General features: G+C 45.3%; 1 protein-coding gene across 1 annotated transcript in view; it reads right to left on the reverse strand.

Moving 5' to 3' along the window:
* LOC134462691 (low-density lipoprotein receptor-related protein 1-like) overlaps window positions 1-22,500 on the reverse strand; it is a 260,688-nt gene that overhangs the window by 96,927 nt on the left and 141,261 nt on the right. Inside the window, exons 15-24 of the mRNA XM_063215836.1 lie at window positions 22,006-22,131; window positions 19,420-19,560; window positions 17,276-17,401; window positions 14,853-14,969; window positions 13,788-13,868; window positions 13,281-13,331; window positions 11,756-11,923; window positions 7,730-7,912; window positions 7,126-7,323; window positions 4,282-4,527 (exon numbers count right to left, since the gene is read on the reverse strand). Coding sequence (XP_063071906.1) covers window positions 4,282-4,527; window positions 7,126-7,323; window positions 7,730-7,912; window positions 11,756-11,923; window positions 13,281-13,331; window positions 13,788-13,868; window positions 14,853-14,969; window positions 17,276-17,401; window positions 19,420-19,560; window positions 22,006-22,131 — 1,437 coding nt within the window. The remainder of the gene's footprint in view (window positions 1-4,281; window positions 4,528-7,125; window positions 7,324-7,729; window positions 7,913-11,755; window positions 11,924-13,280; window positions 13,332-13,787; window positions 13,869-14,852; window positions 14,970-17,275; window positions 17,402-19,419; window positions 19,561-22,005; window positions 22,132-22,500) is intronic.

Here is a 22,500-nt window from a genome sequence, read left to right on the forward strand (position 1 = left end):
GACCCAGCTTTTGAATCTAAGGCCGAATCATTTCTAATTTCTTCCCCTACCCCTACGCCTTCCCCTTGCCCCTCGTCCCTTAAAACGGATTAGTAACGGGTAGGGCTTGAAACGCAGCCCGTACGAATTGAGACACCCCTTCAGAATATTTTAGTGACCCTCTCACATTTTCCAAACAGCAAACTGTTTTTGTTCATAAATATCCCATTAGGACAGTGTGTTATACGCACATCTGCTGTTACCAGAATGGCAATGATCGAGTTGTAGTGCATTACTAAACGTCCTGTGTTATGTCATAGTAGTGTAGTACTATTTTAAATGGCTATATAGCATTCCACTGGTGGAACGGATTGCATTATAGAAATCTTAATTTGAAATTCACAGGAAAGACATTCATTAACTATACAACAAAATATTATTAACTAATTTATGTAATGATTACGTTAAAAAAATCATGTATTCAAAGTTCTAGGCAAACGATCCCTTTTCTCTGCGATCCCTTGCAGTACCTCAGCGAGTCCCCTAGAGGTCCCGACCAGAGTCTAGCCTAACTGTCAGGACTACAAAGCTCTGCGCTTAGTACTTTATGGTAAAAAGGGAATTTTCAGTTCTAAAAACCCTCCATAGCCATTATCATCACCATCACTACCATTGCCTTCGTCACTGTTACTATAGTAATACACTTCCAGCACCATAGCAGTCGTGATCATTACTGTGTAATCACCACATGCACGGCACCATGAAAATCCTTACAATCATTTTAACCCCTTAATGCACGCCATACCTCCAGTGGCACGCTGTAATAGTCATTGAAAAGTCAACTACCATAGTACTACAATACTATGACCTAACACAGGGCCTTTAGTCATCCACTACGACTTCGTCATTGTCATTCTGGTAACAGCAAATTAATAACGCAGCGTCTAAACGGGTTAAGCACCATCAGTATCATTATCATCATTATTACACGGATGTGCCTTTCTTTGTCCGTCTCCAATCGAGCAGAGAACAAAGTCAGCCATTTATTCTGTCTCTCCTTCCTGACCCACATATGGGTACCATGTCTATCGCCGCAGGGCAAATCCAGCCCTCCATCATTGGCCCACCCCATCTCCATACGACTCCCCTGTGAACACACCCATGCCTCTCTGGGGGAGCAACCCAACATCTGCTGAGGCTTGCATCCCTGACCCCAACCAACAGCTCTCTCCACTTCCCCTTCCTCCCCCGTCAAGGTCGGACGCACACTTATTTCAAAATCAACTCTTGAGGTGACCGCAAAGTCAGCCAAGATATGCCTTCTTTCTTTTTTCTTACGATTTGAAGGGTGGACAGAGGAGGGAGTGCTGGAAGTGAGGGTGAGTGTGTGGGGGGTAGATGGTGGTGTGTGGTGGCGACGGTGGGGTATGGATGTCTAAAATTAAACCAGGTCTGCTTACACACACACAGATGTCACACAGCTCAGAAAATCGCCCGAGGCAGCTCGCCAACGGTTTACCATCAGGGGAAGTGATTAATTGCCACCAACATCTATTCTTTAAACATGCTAATTTCATAGCGTATATAGAAATGCAGCTCAGAGACCCAAACCGACAACCGCTATAGTGGTGGTGGGGTTGGGAATGCCCCTTTAACATAAACATAAAGACGCTCTTTCAGCTACAGCTGGCAATAAATTTGAGCAACGCTCATTTGTTCGCCTGTTAATGAAATAAGATAATGGTCAGGTTGAGCGTAGAGGTTTTTTTTTTTTTTAATCCCGTTGCTAATGAGGATTTACACAGACTGGCTGCACTGGCTTATCTCCAGCCAGCAGACTCTGGCTTTGAGTGATGCGGAGGTACTATGTTGTGCATATAAGAGAGAGAGTGAGTGAGAGAGAGAGAGGGTGAGGAGACGGAGAAAAGGGAAGAGAGGGAAGGATTGAAAGAGACAGGGCCAGAGATGGAGGAACTGTTGTTGAAAAACGAGAGAGAGAGAAAGAGAGAGAGAGACAGAGAGAGAGAGAGAGAGAGAGAGAGAGAGAGAGAAAAGAAGGGCTGGAGGGACTGAAAGACACAGTGGCGGCAGAGAGAAGAGTGAGAGAGCAGAAGCAGGATGGAGAAACTGCTGTTGAAAAATGAGGGGATAAAAAAGTGATGCACTCACAGCACGGAACCTGCTCATCTCAAGAATATGCTATTATGGATTTTCCCCCCTTTTCACTCCTTTTTCATATTCTGTTCTTTCCACTCAGTTTTGCCAATAGTTCCCTCTCCTCCCTCCTGTTTCGGGCACTTTCTAGACAAATTCCTTCGACGTCATGCTGGCCATGCCTTGCACTTTCACTCGCTTCTCACCCGCTGACTCACCGACTGTCGAAAGTCACTGTGTTTCTATTCACCTCATTTATTCTCTTCTTCTCTTTTCTTTTCTCCATCTCTCTCTCACGCCGTCTTGTCACTGTTTCTACAGACTTTTCTTTTTACTCTCTCTCTCCTTTCCCGTCTCCTTCTCCCTCTTGTTCTCTCTCCCCTTCTCCCTCTCTCTACCTTCTCTCCCATCTCTCTCTATGTGGTGGCATCTATCTGTTGTGATTTGTACTCTCTTCCATCTCCTATTCCTCAGCAGCACCAGACAGTATGCTGTCACTCATGTCATCGCTACATACTGCCAGTTTGGATTTACGTGACCGCTGTCAAAAAGGAAGGGGGCTGAAAAGAAAGAAATAAAGAATGAATAAAAAAAGCCACAGGACTTCCTGCCAAAGCAAATCCTTGTTACTTCCTGGTGATCCTGCTCTCGCATGACGGGGCCCACTCGCTAACCACACCAAACCCAGCTCAACAATTTCCTGTCGGGGGGCGCACTCCCCCGCTCTCCACACCCCGTCTCGTCGTACTGTAACTGCTCTCCTCTCCTCATCCTCTCCAGTCCTCCTCTCCACCCTCCCCCTCTCTCTACTCCTCCTCTCTCTGACTATCCTCTCCCACTCTCATTCCTGATTGAAAACCACGATTTCCTCTCTAAAAAAAAGATGGATGCTAAGGGGAGGAGAAGAGACAAGAGGAGACAAGAGGAGAGGAGAGGAGAGGAGAGGCGAAAAAAAGGAAGAGGGAACAGATTTGTTGCGGACCAGTCAGATTTGGAATGGCAAAGTTTGACTTCGACATTCCTTAAGGTTGTCACGTCTAATGCCAAACCCCCAAAACCACATCACCCGATCTGCGTCCCATTCCGCCCTCATCAATCTCTCCTCTCCTCTCTTCTCTGCTCTTCTTCATCTCTTCCGGCGATGACTGTTCTTGGAGAGCTTTGCTGAGTTGTCTGAGAGGGTCTTGTACTAGGGGTGTAAATAACAATCGAAATGTATCGATATATCGCGATATAATCTGACGATTGAATCGAATCGCATCGTATCGTGGGGCATTCTTAAGTATCTGAAATAATTGAATTGCTGGCCCCTTCCCAATGCCCTAGCTCCATAACACAATAGAAGTGGAAAAGTAATCTGAAAAGGTCGAATTGAATCGTATTGTATCGTTTCGTGGAGCATTCTTACGGTAAGTATTGAAAACAATCGAGTCACAGCGCATCAAAAAATAAAATATCGATCATCGATTGTATCGTCATGGAGGCTGTTATTTACACCCCTATCTTGTACTGTCTTTCACCTCTGATTACTATCCGTCTCGTCTCCTCTTAATGTTTTAGGAAAATGTCTGAGATATTCCACCTCTTTTTTTACCTCTCTTGATTTCTTCCCATTATCTTTGTTATGAGAAATCAGGCTCGCTCTGCTTCCAGCTGCTTCCTTGGCAGGACTTTTTTGTTTACTGTTACAGTAAAGGAGGACTTCAAATCTTCCACTTATCCTCCATGCTCCCTCTCCATACCGATCTTCCTCTATCCACTTCCCTCCCCTTTCCGTTCCTGTATTACAAACACTTGTACATTTACAGTTCTTCATTTCTTCCTGTCAACCGCCCTTTCCTCTTTTCCCCCTTTTGACAATTTCCAGCCTTCCAAGCTTGACCATCCCATATCTGTTTTTGATTCTCTGTCTAACACACCGTCTCTTTCTAAAGTGCTTGCCATACCCAATTCCAGCATCTCTCTCTCTGTCTGTCTGTCTGTCTGTCTCTCTCCCTCCCGTAACAACCCCCTCTCTTTCTCTATATCTCTCTCTTTCTCTCTCTCAATCTACATCCCTCCCTCACCCAACCCCTCTCTCTCCATCCCTCCCTCACCCTCCTCTCTCATTCTCCACCCAATCCCCCACCCCCATTCCCTCCATCTTACCTGTACTCCGGCAACTCTCCTTGTCCGGCTCGAGGGCCCAGCCCTCATAGCAGTCACACTCGACGGTGAACTTGTGCTGTTCGCAGCGCTGGCTGCACTTGAGGTGCTTGGCGCAGAAGCCCTGTATCTGGCAGGTCTTGTTGTCGCTGCCCAACTCCATGCCCAGCGGGCACGAACACAGGATTCCCTCGCCGGGCGCCACAGTGCAGTTGTGGCTACAGCCGCCATTGAACACCTGGCACAGGTCTGCAGGAGAGAAGAGACACGGAAGAAAGAAAATACATAACATATTAATAAGGATAATAAAAAATAAGAATTAGTTAAATAATTATGATTATGATTAATGCACAAAAAATATGTAAAGAAGAGGGGAGAGTGAGCATAACAATGTCCTAACTACAAGTGACTGTTAGTCCACCAGTGTTGTTGTACAGATTAATTTATGTCCACATTGAATCTATAGATTCTGCCTTTTATATGTTAGGCATGCCATTTAAAACTAGAAATTGACAGCATGAAAAAAAAAGTTGCATTAGTTGCATTCAGTTAGGACCGACTGACACAAAACAATGTAATAGAACAGATTCTGTCGCACACTTTCGGTTTCATCGCGTGCAGTTAATACGTGGTGCAAGAGAGCTGAATATAAATCGGAAAAAAAGCAAGGGGAAAACAAGTAGGAGGAGGATAAACAGAGGGTGACAGGAACATTAAAATGCCACTGCTCATCAGTGAAACACTGATCCGGTGTAATCGAATCCAATCCCATCTATTTCTTGTTTCCTTCACAAGGCTATTACAAAACTAATCTCTGGATTGCTTTATGCCACAAACCTCTAGTAATTACACACAATAACATTTGACATTTGCAATCAGAAGTTTCATTATAAAATGTACCAAGATGTAAATGCCAAAGTCGTCGGAAATATAGATTTTTTTTTAGTTTGAATAGTAATGGTGTCCTTCAGAGCTTGCTTTGATCTACAGGAATTATAGTCTTGTCCCCTTTTATGGCATTAAACTTGGCCGTTTCTTGCGGTAATCCAAAGAGATTTTATTCATTCCACGCTCCCTGGCTTGGGTTTGGCTTGGATTGGCTTGACAGGCGCTTCTCTAAATATGATGGAGCATCTCCTGCCACAGCCCTACAGTACAGTGGAGAATTTTGGGAACTGTACAAGTCACTCCCTTACAGGCAGAACACCAGCTGAGTGCTTGTTTCCTAAATACGTAGGTCTTTCGCTGATTTTTTTGGCACGTCACTGATTTGATATGGGTCTACTACAGCTAGGCAAGTCTTGCTGAGTTTTCAACTCTGCTAAAGATTAGTAATCAACTGCAGGCAATATCTATCACCATCAGTAAAGCTTCAACATTCTCAGGGTCATCATTAGGAAGAATGAGTTACAACCCCATCTCACATAAAATCAGTTTTATACATACTGCATGTGCTATGGGTAACCACTTGTTGTTTCTGAGATCGGCTCACTGTAACAGACTGACAAATGAGGTACCGATGAGACTGTTACGCACTGATGCTCTTCTAGCATAATTTGATTTGATCTGAATGACACAATGTTTTCCTCCCTCAAACTTCGATTTCACAGTCATTGGCATTATTTTGCTTTCCAATGTTCCGCTTGTCTGGTCTTCCATTTGCCTTTGTAGCATACTGTATGGGGCTATGTGGTCCACAATCTTGTGGTCTCCCAACTTCACTTTGGTGATGCAAGGGGTTCCTGTTAGTGGTGTGATATCAGTTCAGTCAGTTCCTGCACAACGCCCACGCTTGACACTAGCCTTAATCGAAATCTTTTCTTTTTGTTGGCCAGTCTGAGACCTTTTTTTTTCTTAATCTTTCTAACTCTGCCGAGGAAGTCAGGAACATCCCCCCCTGAGCCCATGCCGACGTCGGGTCTGATGTTTTGTGAGTAGTATGTAATGAAAGTGCCAGTTTTAGGAGCTCTGAGCCAACCGTTTGTCAGAGTAGACACTCTGATGTATTTGTCCTGAGTGTACTTGCACCCATCAGGACCTCCCTCTCTCCTTGTTCAATTCTGGTTACAGCCAGTTTGCTGCTCCTCTTCGAGGGGAGTTGTACATGTTGTTGTTCGACAGCCACAGTTTCTTGGCAATATTTCACTGGAAATTGCTTTCCTATTTTCTCAGAACAGGAATAGGCCGATGGGTTTTTTAAGAGGGGGGCGTTCATTTCGGGCCAATTTGAGGCTGTAATTGAACCAAGAACAGCTAATATCCAGCGACTATACTAATCCCGAGACGGACAGTTTTATTGCTTCTTAAATAGGCGCACCAGTTTTCAGCTGTGTTAACAAAATGCTACAAAGGGGTTTTCTAATGATCAATTTGGCTTTTAGAATGATAAACTTGAATTAGTAGCTGCTGCTCCAACATGGGACTGATGAATGCAGATAATGGACTTTTTTACGACTTCGTCAATATCACATTTAAACAGCAGCCTTTGCCAACCGTAGTCATTTACAACATGAACATTTACGTCTGAACTGTATTGTACTGCCTTGTGATCTGATGCTTTAAATGTTTAAAGAGACGTGTGTGCATTTTTTTTCCGAGTATGGTAGACAATTGATCATGTCACTATTTTAGCAACATGGGCAGTTGTGGAGGAGTGCTAAGAGAACGGAGACCATGAATGAATGAATGAATGGGCGAAGTGTTCGAATCTATCCTGGATCACTTCCCAACCCTACCTTTCTCTTCCACTCATTACTCAAGTCTTACTCTTTCACCGACCAGTGCAGTAGAGGCACAAATCTCCCTCAAATACATACTTTTGAAAATGTGGTGTTCTTTTGTACGCACCACAGAGTTTCTCGTCGGAGCCATCTGGACAGTCCACGTGGCCGTCACACATGCTCTCCCTGGGCAGGCAGATGCTGGAGTCGTTGGCACACACACGGTGGGACATCTTGCAGATCAGGGACTCACAGTTGTCCTCGTCCGAGTTGTCCTCGCAGTCGCTGTCACCGTCGCACACCCAGGCCTTACTGATACAGCGTGCTGGAAGAGGTTCAAAAGAAGAGAGAGAGATATATTTATATAAATCAGACTCTGGAGAGCCTCCAAAATATAATTTGCGGTTGAGGCTAGGTCACAGATCATGCACCAATAATCTTCCAAACAAAACTCAGTGTGTTCAGAATTACTGTGGCACAATGGCACAACATAGTTGAGGGATGCATCTCATCATTTGGATTACATCAAGTAAATGATTATGCGTACCTGATGTGTGTTTTTTATTTTTTTTTTACAATAAATACATGCATATCTCCAATTCTATACAACAACAAAAACATAGTAATTCTGACAGAAAAAAAAAACATACTGCCAAAGTCTTTCACCCAATCATCACACATAGAATATTAACAAATAAAACAAAAAACAGATCTCCCCTGCATTTCCTTACCAGAGTCCCTGCAGCCAAACTTGACAGCAGGGTCGCACATGTGCGTGACGCCATCGCAGTTCTTCTCGTCACTCAGGTCCATGCAGTCGGTGTCACCGTCACATCTCCAGCGCATGGGGATGCACAAGCCATCCATCCGACACTGGTACTCATCCGTGTGACAGCCGCCAGGTGGACGGGTGGCTGGGAAAAAAGGGAGAAATTGGAAGGTTTTCAGAAGAAAGAGAACAATTACTACTCAGGTGAACGCCTCAAAAAACGATGCAAGATTTGTAGTGGGATGATAACTCAGACAAACATCTGACTTCATGCCAGAGTTTCTGTCTTTGTGTATTTTGGTCTTTTTGCTATCAGTGAAAGTGGTGCAACACATAGGTGGTGATGCACCATAACGTGTGGAGAGGTATTTCGAAATGATTCACAGTGATTACAATCAAGTGCCACATATCTTACCAATTAGGACATTTTGGATAGGTAAAACTAGGTAATCCAGAATATGTGGCATTGGATTATAGATTCTGAATTCAGGTTGCCCATCACTGATGATTTACTCATCTTCCCATCTTCAGATAATAAGCAAAATGCACTGGCTATTCAGGTCTTAACAGACCTTAGAAATGGCCTTGGTAGTCATGTTCTTTGTTTAAATGTTCTTTGTAAAGTCACAAGAGAGATCAAAGTGTCCCACATAGCAATGAACAGGATCTTCAGATAACGATTGGGTGATGAGACCACAATAAAAGAAGAGAGGATGGAAGAGGAAGAGAAATAATGAAGGGACAGTAAAGGCATTAACACTAAAGTGTGTGCCAAGAGACATGGGGAAAAGGCGAAATGTGGTAGAGAAATAGAAAAGCAATAAAGGCAGAACACAAGTAAGAGTGACATTGAAATAAGACAAGGGGAATGGGAGAGGAAAAAGAGAAACAATAAAAAAGAGGTTTGGACACTGTTTGGACAGTGAATGGGGGAAACAATACGATGGAGCAGAGAGTAACAGAGCCAGAGAGAGTGATTACACCAGAGAAGCAACACAGAGCAGAGGTAGCACAGACATTTACTATAAAAATGGAAGATAAAGGGGAAAAAATTAGATGGTGCGGAGAGAGAGTGAGAAAGTGACAAGAACAAAGGCACAAAGGAACGAAAGAAAGAAAGAAAGAAAGAAAGAAAGAAAGAAAGAAAGAAAGAAAGAAAGAAAGAGCAAATATTTCTATGAGAACATGAAGTGTTTTGGACTAACCACTTCGAATGGCATTCGGCTCTGTTTTTACGGAACGGTACAAGCTATCTGATACTCGTTCATCAAACAGGATTTGCCTTGCAGCTTCAGGCCTGGATTTATCAGTTCGTGCTTCCTGGAAAATGACCCCATGAACTCTGTACGGTCATCTTGATCTCAGTGTTTTAGTGAAAACTGCGATGATGTTTTAGGGGAACCGTGTTCCAGGAAAAACGGATTCATCATCTGTCCAAACAGAAGAGCCCCTTTGCTGCTCTATCAACAACTGCTTGAAGTGTGTTTTTTGTTAAGTCTGGTAGAACCACTACTGTCTCTTTTGATGAAGCCAGACCAGCTGCAAAGCTTGTTCTAGTTTACTCTACAGTCTCCAAATAGAATTTACTAGGAAGTAGCAATGAGAGCATGTTAAAAAATCCGGATACTCAACGCTAAATTTCTCCATCAGCTATCAGTTTGATACAGCTAGGGAGGGTTTGGTTCAATAGCAGTATTATTCTTTTGGCACCAATGAAACACTAGGGACTATAACACATAGCATCATCATATTAACTAAATGACAGATTTAGTGGTGCAATTACTTTTGGTCATACCTTCTAATAACCACTATGATGACCCACAATGACAAAATCATTGATGACATGCATAAATGGTTCGCTTACATCTTCTTTTATTCATTAAGAAAGCAAAAAGTCATCTTCGCACGTCAACATGGATGACATTACTAAGGGACCTGCCCATTCCCAAATGACTGATTCAGTCTTTCCATCATTACAGTCCCTTTGGCCTACAGTACTGGAATAGCACATCAGGGGTGCATTTCTCGAAAGCGTATTTGCTAACTACATAGCTACTTTGTTATCTGCAATGCAATTTCCCATTGGCAACTACCGATGTTGCAAACTGCTAACAACTACGCTTTCCAGAAATGCACATCAGTAGAGGTCAGACACTAGCAAAAGCCTCACACCTTAACAATGACGTTCAGACGCAAGAAAGCAGCACGGATCAGATGCACAAACCGCTAACACAATCCTCATTTACGTCCAACGGCCAAGATCGACAATAACACTTAATCTTCGAATGCCGTGGAGTGACGCTAGCAAACCGGCCGTCCAATAAAGACAAGGGAGAAGATCCCACTATGGCACGTTATTATTATGATGATTTAGTGGGGATCCGTCTTCCTCGCGGGAACTTTTGCTTTGTACAAACACAACAGCAATGTCCTCTGTGTGGTGTACGGCAGAACCAATGACGTGAGTAGGAGTGGGGAGAGGCCACAAAGTGAGAGAACACAGAGGCGGCGGGAGATGGATTAAGGACATGGAGGAGGAGATCCTAGAAGAAAAAGGAGACCACTGTGCAGCAGCAGACAGACTAGCGTCTAGCGGCATCCCAGAACTCATTATAGCACACAGCCTCAGGAGAGAAAGAAAAGAGAGAGGGGGGGGGGGAGAGAGAGAGAGAGAGTGAGGGCGACGGAAAGACACACATAGATAGAGAGGAAGGAAGAGAAGGAGGAGAAGGAGGGAGGGAGGAAGAGTTGACACATGTTTGTTCATTTGTAATTACAGCCAGGTGTGTGTGTGTGTGCGTGTGCGTGTGTGTGCGTGTGCGTGTGTGTGTGTGTCTGCTAATGTCTGATCATTATCACTGTTGAAGTTCATGTTCAGTGTGTGTGTAATTCATAATTCATCTACTCTGTCTTCATTTGCGGTCTGAACTTCTATGTACACATACACCTCCCCTCATTGTCTTTCAACATACAAACCCTCACCCAGGTCAATGAAATCATTTGGTGGGTTATTGAAGAGCGTTAAGTGTATAAACAATGCTAAGACTCAACGCTAATGGAATGACTTGACGCCATTTATTTTGGTAGATAAATCGACAGGGAGTTGAAACTAGGCAAGCCATGCCTGTCTGTAGGATCTCTGTGGCTTGGGTGAGACAGGCAATGAGTGCGTATACATGCAGTTGAGTATCCCGAATATGATCAGGATATTAAGTATCCCGAATTTGCGTTTGAGCATATAAACACGTCAGTATCCCGAATAAGCTCTTTTTCGGGATATTGAGAAATCGGGATATGCTAGGTGGAGTTTTCCGACAGAAGCCAGGATACTGCCGCATGTAAACACCTTATCCCGGATACAGGGGCTTCCCATAGAACGCCGTCACTGGTATCCAGGCTACACGCATTTGAAGAGAATTCTGTAACGGCCAAGAATGTAGACTCTTTGTTTTCATATAAACGCCTTATCCCGAATTTGATCATAACCGGGACAAGCCTCAGATTCGGGATACTGAACTGCATGTATACGCACTCACTGAGGTGTGTTTCTCATCACAGAAAATCTAAATGGTCACATATTGTACATGGGGCAGAGATGGCCTAATAGTAAAGTAGATGGGCTTCAGGTAGTGCACTACGCCAGCAACCCGGGTTCAATTCCCGCCCAGGTCATTTGCCGATCCTTCCCCGTCTCTCTCTCTACCCACTAATTTCCTGTCTCTCCTCCACTGTCCTGTCAAAAATAAAGGTACAGTATAAAAAGCCCTAAAAATATATATTTTTAAAAGTAGCTGGGCTTTAGATCAGAGGGTTGAGGGCTCAAATCTCACAATTCCACGCCCTAACTTGCTCCATGTAATGGCTGAAGTGCCCTTGAGGATGGCACCTAATCCCACACTGCTCCAGGGAGTGTAACCAACACCCTGAACTTAAAAAATGAATGGATGGATGTAAAGACCGATGGACGGACAGATGAATGCACCCTCACCCTGATTGGTACAGTTGGCGTGTGTCTCGTCACTATAGTCGCCACAGTCGTTGTCTCCATCGCAGGTCCAGTAGTCGGGGATGCAGCGGCCGCTGTTGCACTTGAACTGCGAGCTGGAGCAGGAGTGGCTGCAGCCTGCCTCGTCACTGTTGTCCCCGCAGTCATTGTCTGCAATGGGGCAATAATGCATGTCATGTGGTCAGTGTCTCTGTGGCTGCAGCCAGGGCGGAAATTGTTGTACACACATAATCATGCACACACACACACACACACAAACATATCCTCCCACACACTGTACCATACACACACATGCATGTATAGGCATACACATAAAACCCACCCACACAAGCAAAATAACACACGCGCACACACACACACATACACACAAACACATACAGGCACGCACACACACATTGATTGTGTTAGTTTCTCTCGATCATAAACAGACACTCACATGCATTCACAATATACTAACAAACAAGTAACCACACACTCGTACGCAATGCTTACCCATTCTCACATTACCTAGCCTAGGAAGCAAGTGGCACACACACACACACAACAATACTCTACACACACACACACACACACATACACACATAAACACACACATAAACACACACACACACACACATAAACACACACATAAACACACACACACACACACATACACAAAACATCCCACACATACACCCACAACCACCTACATACGTCAAAGTCCTGAATTTAAAAACTGGCTAAGGCCCAACAAGGCACTTCAGTGTATCTTCACGTCAGATTTCTGCTGAGCTCCACACAATTCCGCTCCACACGCAGCATAAACAAACACTCATTCCACCCACCCACATTCACGCTCCCTCACTCAATCATACACATGGCATCAACATAAACAAACAACAAACAAATAACAACATTGGGTAAACAAAACATTATGGCACACAAAACAGACAATGACATACATATGAAAGAGCATAAAGAATAAAATATACAGTATGCATGTATAGTATATAAATCACAGAAACTGCATAGATCAGACCATGCACCATGGAGGGGAGGGATTGGCTGCATCACAGTCATTCGTTGTGAGAGCTTTCACTCACAGACTCAACCAATTAGCAAACGGCTCTTTCGCTAAAGAGAAGAACGCTGGACTTAGTCAAATGCCATGCTTTTCGGGAACAGTTCCTTCAAATTTTGGGGTTACACAGACTTTAGAATTATCTCCAAATTCTATGGAAGTCCATGTAGATGATAACACATCATCTGGATTTATTTATCATTCATTAATAGGCAGTAATGATGGAAGTCATTAATTCAGTTAACTCTAAATATTTACACTTGATAATGACTATGCATCTGTTCAAGTCCAGCACTTGGCTGAAAGCCAATCATCTCTCTCAGCTGCCTGCACAGTGCCACGCCTACTCTCTCAAACAGCCAATGGCATCCCTGTGATTGGGGGTCTTTTTCCAGGTGGGGACACGTGGGGGCTCATATTATGGTGCATGTCGATCTATGCACTAACCGGTTGGGTTCGGACAATTCAACTCATCAGAGCCGTCCCCACAATCCTTTTCTGCAACACAGAACCAATCGGAAGACAGAGGGAGGACACACACACAACAGGAAACAGGACGTTACAAACCAGACCACGGAACACAGTCAACCAATCACAGAGGAGGCAGCCAGCGAACAATGGCATGCACCTCCACACATAGACACATGGTATACACACATACAGTACACAAAACAACATGCACAACACAACACGAAACAACAATGATGGACTACATGTAAACATAAAGGGCTATGATAATAAATAAGGCTATACTCAAACAAATATACGTGAAAGGAAGGAAATGAGGGGAACTCAAGAGGCGGGTAGAGAAGGAGGGCGAGAAGGAGGGAGAGGGAGGGAGGAGGAAAGAAACACAAAGATTAACAGAAGGAAAAGAACAACGGGGAGCTGGGGGAGAGCAGGGAGGAGAGATAAGGAAGGGTAGAGGAAGAGGAAGGCAAGTTTGACTCTCACCATTGTCGCAGCGCCAGTTGATGTTGATGCAGCGGCCGTTGTCACAGGTGAACTGAGTGAGGGGGAAGCAGGTAGGGTAGGCTGCGAAAATAGCCAGCACTGTCAGTGAAGCTCTCCCACACACAAGCACAAACACAAACACACACACGCACACGCACACGCACACAAACACAAACACACACACACACAGACAAACAAGTACACAAACACAAACACACACACGCACACGCACACGCACACAAACACAAACACAAATACCCACACATACACCCATAACCTGCTTATACACACTAAAATACACCCACAACAAAGGCACAGACCCTCCTGTATGTTAACCTGATATATGACTGCAAATTATGTAAAAATGGGGCCGTGTTTTCTGGATGATGTATTGTGTACCTTGGTGAGTGCATCGTGTATTGCTATAGGGCAGAAGTAATTCCTGATCGCAGTGCACTGTGCATGCGTGAGGACTGCAGTACAACAATATACAGTGCTGTCAAGTTGTCTTATGCTGGGCGTTGACTGTTCAATTGACACCCCTGCTGTAGTTCATCCAGATCTTCTCTGGTGATTGTTCATTAGTTTTGTATGTTCAACGGAAATGTTTTTGTTCTAAGTGGACTATGTAAAGCATTTGGTGGTGGAAAAAAGGACTCGTGTCAGGAATAGTGAAAAAGCATGTATTGTCAGCATGTCTTCAAAGGTACTGGCTTTTTGCCCACTTTAAGAGACAGCACAAATAGTTTGCTCGTGCCTTTTTTCACATTCAATAAATTTAACTAGAAGGTCAACTGTCCATACACAATGGTGTTACAACCATTGTTCGATACACAAAAGGCAGCTGTCGATGTGGCCGTCTAGCTAGGTCATCAGAGACAAAGATTTGTATCTACTGGTACCTTGTCTAGTCAGACAAGTGACTTGTTAGACAGCAAGAAGACCAGGGGCCCCAAGACAATACAGTATATCCCAATATTGACTAGAACCAATGTTTTAAAGGCAATGCGGTTTTTTTTAGAGCTTTAGGGTGACTTTAGAGCTCATTTGGTTGTTGTGTCCTACCACATGAGGCAGGCTCATCGGAGCGATCACCACAGTCGTCATCCAGGTCACAGGTCCAGGACTGCGGAATACACCGGCCGCTGGCACAGGAGTACTGGTTGGGCGGGCACGTTCGGGCTGCACAGAGGGGTGGAGGTAGAGCATACAGCAACAGTCAGAAAGACATCGGGGTTAATTTGCTTTACTGTGCTGTCCCATATAGCTTAACTGCTACAGACTCATAGAGTCCACCTGGACATGGATGTGTGGGCCACAAATGGGCCATAGTCTGGATAACACCTGAGCTTGATCCACCATTTCAAAGGGTATGACAACCTAGTCAGTGTGTCTCTCTGTGCGCATGTGTATGTGCGTGTGTTTCTGCCCGGTGTGTGTGTGTGTGTGTGTGCGTGCGTGCGTGCGTGCGTGCGTGCGTGCGTGCGTGCGTGCGTGCGTTTGAGCGTCTATGGTAGCAGCAGGGAAATGTTGGCTTTTGTTCGGCCCTTGTCATTTTTGAAAGCCGGGCGGCAGATATTTCAAACAAAGGGGTGCCTTCCGCGCGTGGCTGCTGTAACCGCTGTTGGTGTGTGGGTGTGTGGGTGTCTGATCTCTCCACCAGCGGCATGGCAATTCTAATCCCTGAACGTGGCCACAGGTCTGTAATGGCTGTGCTGCTGTTCTTCCTCTGCTGCCGGAGTGCATTATTCCTCCGCAGCATTTTTATTTCAGTGGGGGGGGGGGGGGGGGGGAGGTGTTACAGATTCTAAGGGCCCGACAACATTGACAGGGCCCCTGGAAGGATGCTGATAACATAATTTGTCATTTTGGGGGCCCAAAATTTGAATCTTTCATGGTGCCCAACATTTTTAGTGGCACCCCTGCTGGGTGGTCTGGCGGTCCCTCCACTGCCATTCTCAGATAAACGACGATGAAAGCACGGAAAGTGCTAGCTAGCAGGCTGTCTGTCGGTTTGTTTCGCCTTTGCAATGATGACTTGAGATTCGAAGTTACTGTAGGGCAAATGTGTTTGTGTGTGTGTGTGTGTGTGTGTGTGTGTGTGTGTGTGTGTGTGTGTGTGTGTGTGTGTGTGTGTGTGTGTGTGTGTGTGTGTGTGTGTGTGTGTATGTGTGTGTAGGGTCTTCTTTATGCACTCCTCTCTCATACATTCTGCAAAGAAAAAAAAGATCTGTGACTTCCTACTTTTCACTTTTTACTCTGGGCAGCACGTGAGTGACCTTGGAAATTCATTCAAGGCCATAATATACAGCACATGCACAAAGGTAGTAAAAGTGTGTGTATGTGGGTGTGTGTGTGTGTGTGTGTGTGTGTGTGTGTGTGTGTGTGTGTGTGTGTGTGTGTGTGTGTGTGTGTGTGTGTGTGTGTGTGTGTGTGTGTGTGTGTGGAGATCATTGGGCTGGATGAGATATGAGAGAGGGAGACACTATGTCTGACCTTTTCACTGCGGCACAAAAGGCAGAATTTATACAACAAGAAATGACAAGAAATGGCCTTCTCTTCTCAGACCCACGAGTAGAGTCTGACGAGAGCGATAGGATACACACACGCAAGCGGAAAAACACACACACACACACACACACACACAGGGACAAGGACACACACATGCAAGCAGAAACACACACGCACGCACACACACAAGCAAGGGGAAAAACACACACTCACAGGGACAAGGACACACACGTGCACGCAGGAACACACACACAGACAGGCGGGGACACGCACGCGCGCGCGCACGCGCGCACGCACACGCACACGCACACACACACGCACACACACACACACTCACACATGCATACAGCAATCTGCCTGAAACAACATGAAAGGTCAACCGCCTGTCTCCAAGAGTCTCTGGAGGCTCGGCACACCACTCAGCCAGCATATTCTCTCTCTCTCTCAGCATATTCTCTCTCTCTCTCTCTCTCTCTCTCTCTCTCTCTCTCTCTCTCTCTCATTCTCTCTCTCGCTAGCTCTCTCTCTCTCTCTCTTTCATTCTCTTGCTCTCTCTCTCTCTCTCTCTCTCTCTCTCTCACACACACACACACACTCTGTCTGTCTCTCTCTCTCTCTCTCTCTCTAGGTTTTTGAGAAATATGCACAATGTCCCGACCACTGAATATGTATGAAGAACAGGAGGAGAGAGAGATAAAAAGAGTGAAGACAAACGAAAAAAAGAATGATTAAGAACTCTGTGTTTCCATTGAGGCTATGTGTGCATCTCAGGCTGTATGTTTACACACGTTTATTTGGATAGTGTGAAAGAAAGAAAGAAAAACCGTTGACAGGTGTGCATGTGTGCTGACATGTTCACATACAAACTTCTGTGCTTTTGTGTTTGTGTGTGTGTGTGTGTGTGTGTGTGTGTGTGTGTGTGTGTGTCTCTGTGTGTGTGTGTGTGTGTGTACCTGAGTGTGTGTGTGTGTGTGTACCTGAGCAGGTGGAGTTGGACTCATCCTCGTCATTTCCGCAGTCATTGTCCCCGTCACAAAGCCAGCGCAGGGGGATGCAGCGGTTATTCTGGCACTTAAAGCGATCGGCGGGGCAAGTGTGCTGATCTGTATACACACACACACACACACACACACACACACACACACACACACACACACACACACACACACACACACACACACCACACAAAACACACACACACACACACACACACACACACACACACACACACACACACACACACACACACACACACACACACACACACACACACACACAGACAGACAGAGTGAGTGAGTGAAGGCCCCTCTTTAAAAAACATCCACACATACAGACTTACTCTGGAGACACACGCACATGCACACACACACATACACGCACACACACGTATGCACACATAAATTGGGCCACTTTTTTGCATATGAGTCAGTGGCCCAAAGTGGCCAAATTTACCTGAATTCCCCATACATGGATGTACAGCACACACACACACACACACACGCACACACGCACGCACGCTCACGCACACGCACACACACACGCACACGCACACGCACACGCACGTATGCACACACGCACACCTATCACAATTATCCGTCAGGATAATAAGACCGTCAGACACACAGGGCATGATAATGGATTGTGAATGTAAAGGGCTGAATTTCTTTAAGTACATTACAAAGAACAAAGGAGAAGAGAGAGAAAGAGCTTAGAGTGAAAGGGCGAAAATGATGGATGGTTGATAAGAAGATAAAAGAAGGCGCAAAAGAGGTAGGACTGATAAAGTTGTGAGGGCACATTTAGGGAAGTACGCTATAGGGACTAGAATGTTACTGCAGAGACTGAATAGAAAAATTGGAGAGAGAGAGAGAGAGAGAGAGAGAGAGAGAGAGAGAGAGAGAGAGAGGAAGCGAGACAGAGAGAGAGAAAAGAAAGAAAGAAAGAAAGAGAGAGAAAAATGAAGCAATTAAAATGGAGGAATGAGGAGGAGGGAGAGAGAGAGACAGAGCGACAGAGTGAAAAGGCAGAGGCGACAAAGAGAAAGGCAAAGAGACAGATTAATGCAAATTAAGGCAAAGAAAAATGGCAGCGTCAAAAAGGCAGCAATAATTAACATTTGTCAGAACAATAGAGATCACAGTGACAAATCAATCAGAAGGCACAATACGTCTCTTTTGCTGTCATGCCTCTCCAATCGCTCCTGGTGCATTGTGGGACATATGATACACAGTCTGAGCATGTGGGATTCTTTGCTCTGTTCTGTGATCAGTGCAGGTGGTGTCACAGCTAGAATTTGTTCCACTATTGCACAGGTTTCACACGCACATTTCAAAAGAATAAAACAATGTGGGAACTCTCCAAGCAATGTGAATGCACTAAATGTTCTTGGGTCCAATCAAATGACAACCCCCAATAAAGAGGGTGTCAAGAACTCACTCACACACACACCAATGCCTCTTTTCCACTGCCGTTTTTTTTTGGTAGGCCTACAGCTCCACACAGCGTGACTCGGCTGCCACTTTTTTCTTTTGGAATAGGCATGGCACAGCTCAATGGTAAAGCAAAAAGTGGCGGCTGAGCCATGCTGTGTCGAGCTGTAGGCTTACCAGAAAACTGGCAGTGAAAAGAGGCACAAGAAGAAACAGTAGAAACCAATTTCCTGTTTCTTTGTGTATGTATATGTGCATGCATGGGTGTTTCCTCTCCCTTAACATTGGAATTCTCTTCTCTGTTTGGTTGATGGGGTGTGCAACTTCTTTGAACCGGTTACCGTTCAAAAAAAAAGAAGGTAATCATCATTCCGAATCAATGCAGTTATGATTGGTAACCATAACAACAGTAGTAAAATACTGGTAGCCTAAACGTTGAGGAGTTCCATAACATACAGTATATCTGATTAAAATGTTGCCAACATTTTCTCACCATGATGTCACAAGGGACTTTTGTAACAGCGGAGCTGTAGAATGTTAGTAAAAGTCTACAAGAATTGGAGGAAAACCATTAACCCTCAAAGGGTTAACTGTTCATTACAGGCCAAGGATGGCGAAGCACATGTGTGTACATGTGTGTGTGCGTACGTGCATGCAGGCCGTCATGCGTGTGTGATATAAAGTCTACTCACGGCAGAGCTCGGGGGCCTCGTCACTGTTGTCCAGGCAGTCGTTGTCCCCGTCACACTTCCAGCGCTCCTGGATGCAGCGGTTATTCTTACACGCAAACTCACCCTTCTGACACTGCGGAGGGGGAATGTAGGATGGGTTTGCTGTAGAGAGGAGACATCACACGCACACAGACACACACAGACAAACATAGACACACACACACATGAGGATACTGAGGATAGGAATATGAGCATGTGTTCAGTGTTCAGAAGCAGTGTGGTTTCACAGAGCATGAGTTAACTTAGCAGAGGGGTGACCAGGGGGACATGGCTGTGTGTGCCTGTGTACACAAATGTATGTGCGTATGTACTGTATGTATGTATCCGTTTGTGACAATAAGTGTGTGTGTCTATGTCTGTGATTGCGTCCATATATGCCAGAAGAAAGGCAGAAGTCATGGAATGTAAAAAGAAATCATCAAAAACAAATGAGTGAAAGTAATATTAATATTGTGGGGGTTGAAACAAGTATAAAAAGGAGCCAAAATTTTAAAAAAAGATGGCGGATGGACAGACCTTCAGCAGTGAAACACTCATCCCCTCCTACATACTGAAAATTCTTAACGTGTGGTCTGCCTGCAAGAAGCCCCAAGTGATTTTAAAAGCACTTCTCCTGAAACTTTTTTCCCTCCAATTTTTTTTACTACCAATCTTACGCAGTGTGCTACGGGGTTCAAAACATGAATATGTATATGTCTCAGCCTGATACTGCAAAAAAATTATATGCCTCAGAATTGGGGTGGGGGGGGGGCGGTGGTCCTTGAAGGTTGTTTTTTATTGAGGGGGGAGGGGAGTGTGGTGGTCAGAGGCAGGGAAGCAGAGGCGAGTGGCAAAGGGATCAGTTGTCCCAGGCCCAAAGAGACAGTGGGCCCAGACTTGGATCCTCATTAAATTGCATATATTGCGTGGGGAGGGATATGAGATGACTTTGTGCTGGTCCCAGCCAAAGCTGTCAGCAGACCTGACCAGAGGCCTGAAGAAAGGAACTCTGAGAAACATTCCAGCAGGTCATCCAGAGGATGCGGTGGGGAAGACTTGGCCTCGTGCGGTTGAGAACAAAAAGAAGGAACAGGAGAGGGCGTCTGCAAGCCTCCAGAGAGTCCATGCAAACCACTAGAGAGTTGAGAAGGAGCTGACAGAAAAGTGGCCTCCAATCAGCACCTCGGTATGTGGTGGCTGCAGCCGGGAAACAGGGGAGGCTCAGACCTCCAAAGTGGGAAGCTCCAGAGAGTTGAGGAGGAGGTGAAGGAAGAGTGGCCTCCAATCAGAGCCTCACCATGGTGGCTGCAGCCAGGAAGGAAAAGACGTTTCCACAGGCCTACACAGAGGCAGCAAGCATGGGTGCCGCGAGGGGGGGAAAGGTATAACAGGGCCCCTGGAAGGATGCTGATGACATAATTTGTCATTCTGGGAGACCAAAATTTGAATCTTTCATGGGGACCACATTTTTTAGTGGCATGAACCTACTGAGAGTTGAGGAGAAGGTGAAAGAGAAGAGCCTTAACAAGTGTGGCTACAGGGGTGATGGGGGAGCAGCCTCCAATTGGTATCTTGCCCATTGTGGCCAGGAAGCAGGAGAGAGGCCTCTACAGAGGCAGCGTGAACCTCCAGAGAGTTAATGAAGCGGTGAAGAAGGAGAGACCTCCAATGAGAGTCTCACCACCACAGTGGCTAAAGTGGAGCTTTCCGTGAGTGCTGACAGTAAGGGTTAACACAAGCAGGTCATCAGTGAACCTTCTCGCTCACAGGGACCTGCCGAAGACTGCACTGTGGAAACCCTAAACGTCGCCGCAAACCACACACTTTGTCGCTTTGTGTGTGTGTGTGTGTGTGTGTGTGTGTGTGTGTGTGTGTGTGTGTGTGTGTGTGTGTGTGTGTGTGTGTGTGTGTGTGTGTGTGTGTGTGTGTGTATGTATAAGCATGTATATATGTATGATTATATGTGCGTAACATATACTGTATGTATGAGTATGTGTGCCTGTCCATGTGTATGTGTGTGTCATGTGTTTAAGTGTGTGTGTGTGTGTGTGTGTGTGTGTGTGTGTGTGTGTGTGTGTGTGTGTGTGTGTGTGTGTGTGTGTGTGTGTGTGTGTGTGTGTGTGTGTGTGTGTGTGTGTGTGTGTGTGCAGCTGGTGCAGAATCTGAACAGCTACTTCAAATGTCAGAGAATATTGCTCTTTCATATATTGTATAGCATAACTGACCTTCTATGCTTCACCACACAAACAAAGTTACTACTGTATATCTGTATAGAATTTCCGTGTGCTTGTGTACTTCTGGCAGGGCTATGTGGATGTGAAATAGTGTGTATGAATGTCTCAATGACATTTAAAGTATGATTGTGCTCAAGAGTATGGATATGTGTATGTCTGCATAATAAATGTCAATGTAGGTAATAGTAAATAAAAAAATGAAAATAAAAGAATAAAAATAACCAGGTAGATAATAATGAATGTCAGTTTGAGTTACACTTTAAAATGAAAGCATTCGTCCTCTTTGTGACCCTTCACCCCATGAACCTTGACCCCGTGACCTTTGAACCCTTACCCTTGCAGCTGGTGTTGTCAGCGGGGTCCAGGAGCTGGTCCTCAGCGCAGGCACACGTGCGGCCCTCCGGAGTGGCCAGGCACAGGCTGCTGCAGCCGCCGTTGTGCACGCGGCACATGTTGGAGCCTGGAGTACACACACGCACGCACGCACGCACGCACGCACGCACGCACGCACGCACGCACGCACGCACGCACGCACGCACGCACGCACGCACGCACGCACGCACGCACGCACACACACACACACACACACACACACACACACACACACACACACAGTAAACATACATACAAAACATAAAAGGACTCTAAAGCACACAGGTGAACAAAGACTGCAACACAACTGCAACACAAAGTACTCAGTACGCACAAAGGTGAAGTATGACACACAAACACACCCAGAATTGGGTCCTCATTACATTGCATCTATTGGGCAGGGGAGCCCTTTTAGATTACTTTGTCCCGGGCCCAGCCAAAGCTGTCAGCGGCCCTG

This window comes from Engraulis encrasicolus, chromosome 14 (assembly GCF_034702125.1).
Source record: "Engraulis encrasicolus isolate BLACKSEA-1 chromosome 14, IST_EnEncr_1.0, whole genome shotgun sequence".
NCBI classification, from domain to species: domain Eukaryota; kingdom Metazoa; phylum Chordata; class Actinopteri; order Clupeiformes; family Engraulidae; genus Engraulis; species Engraulis encrasicolus.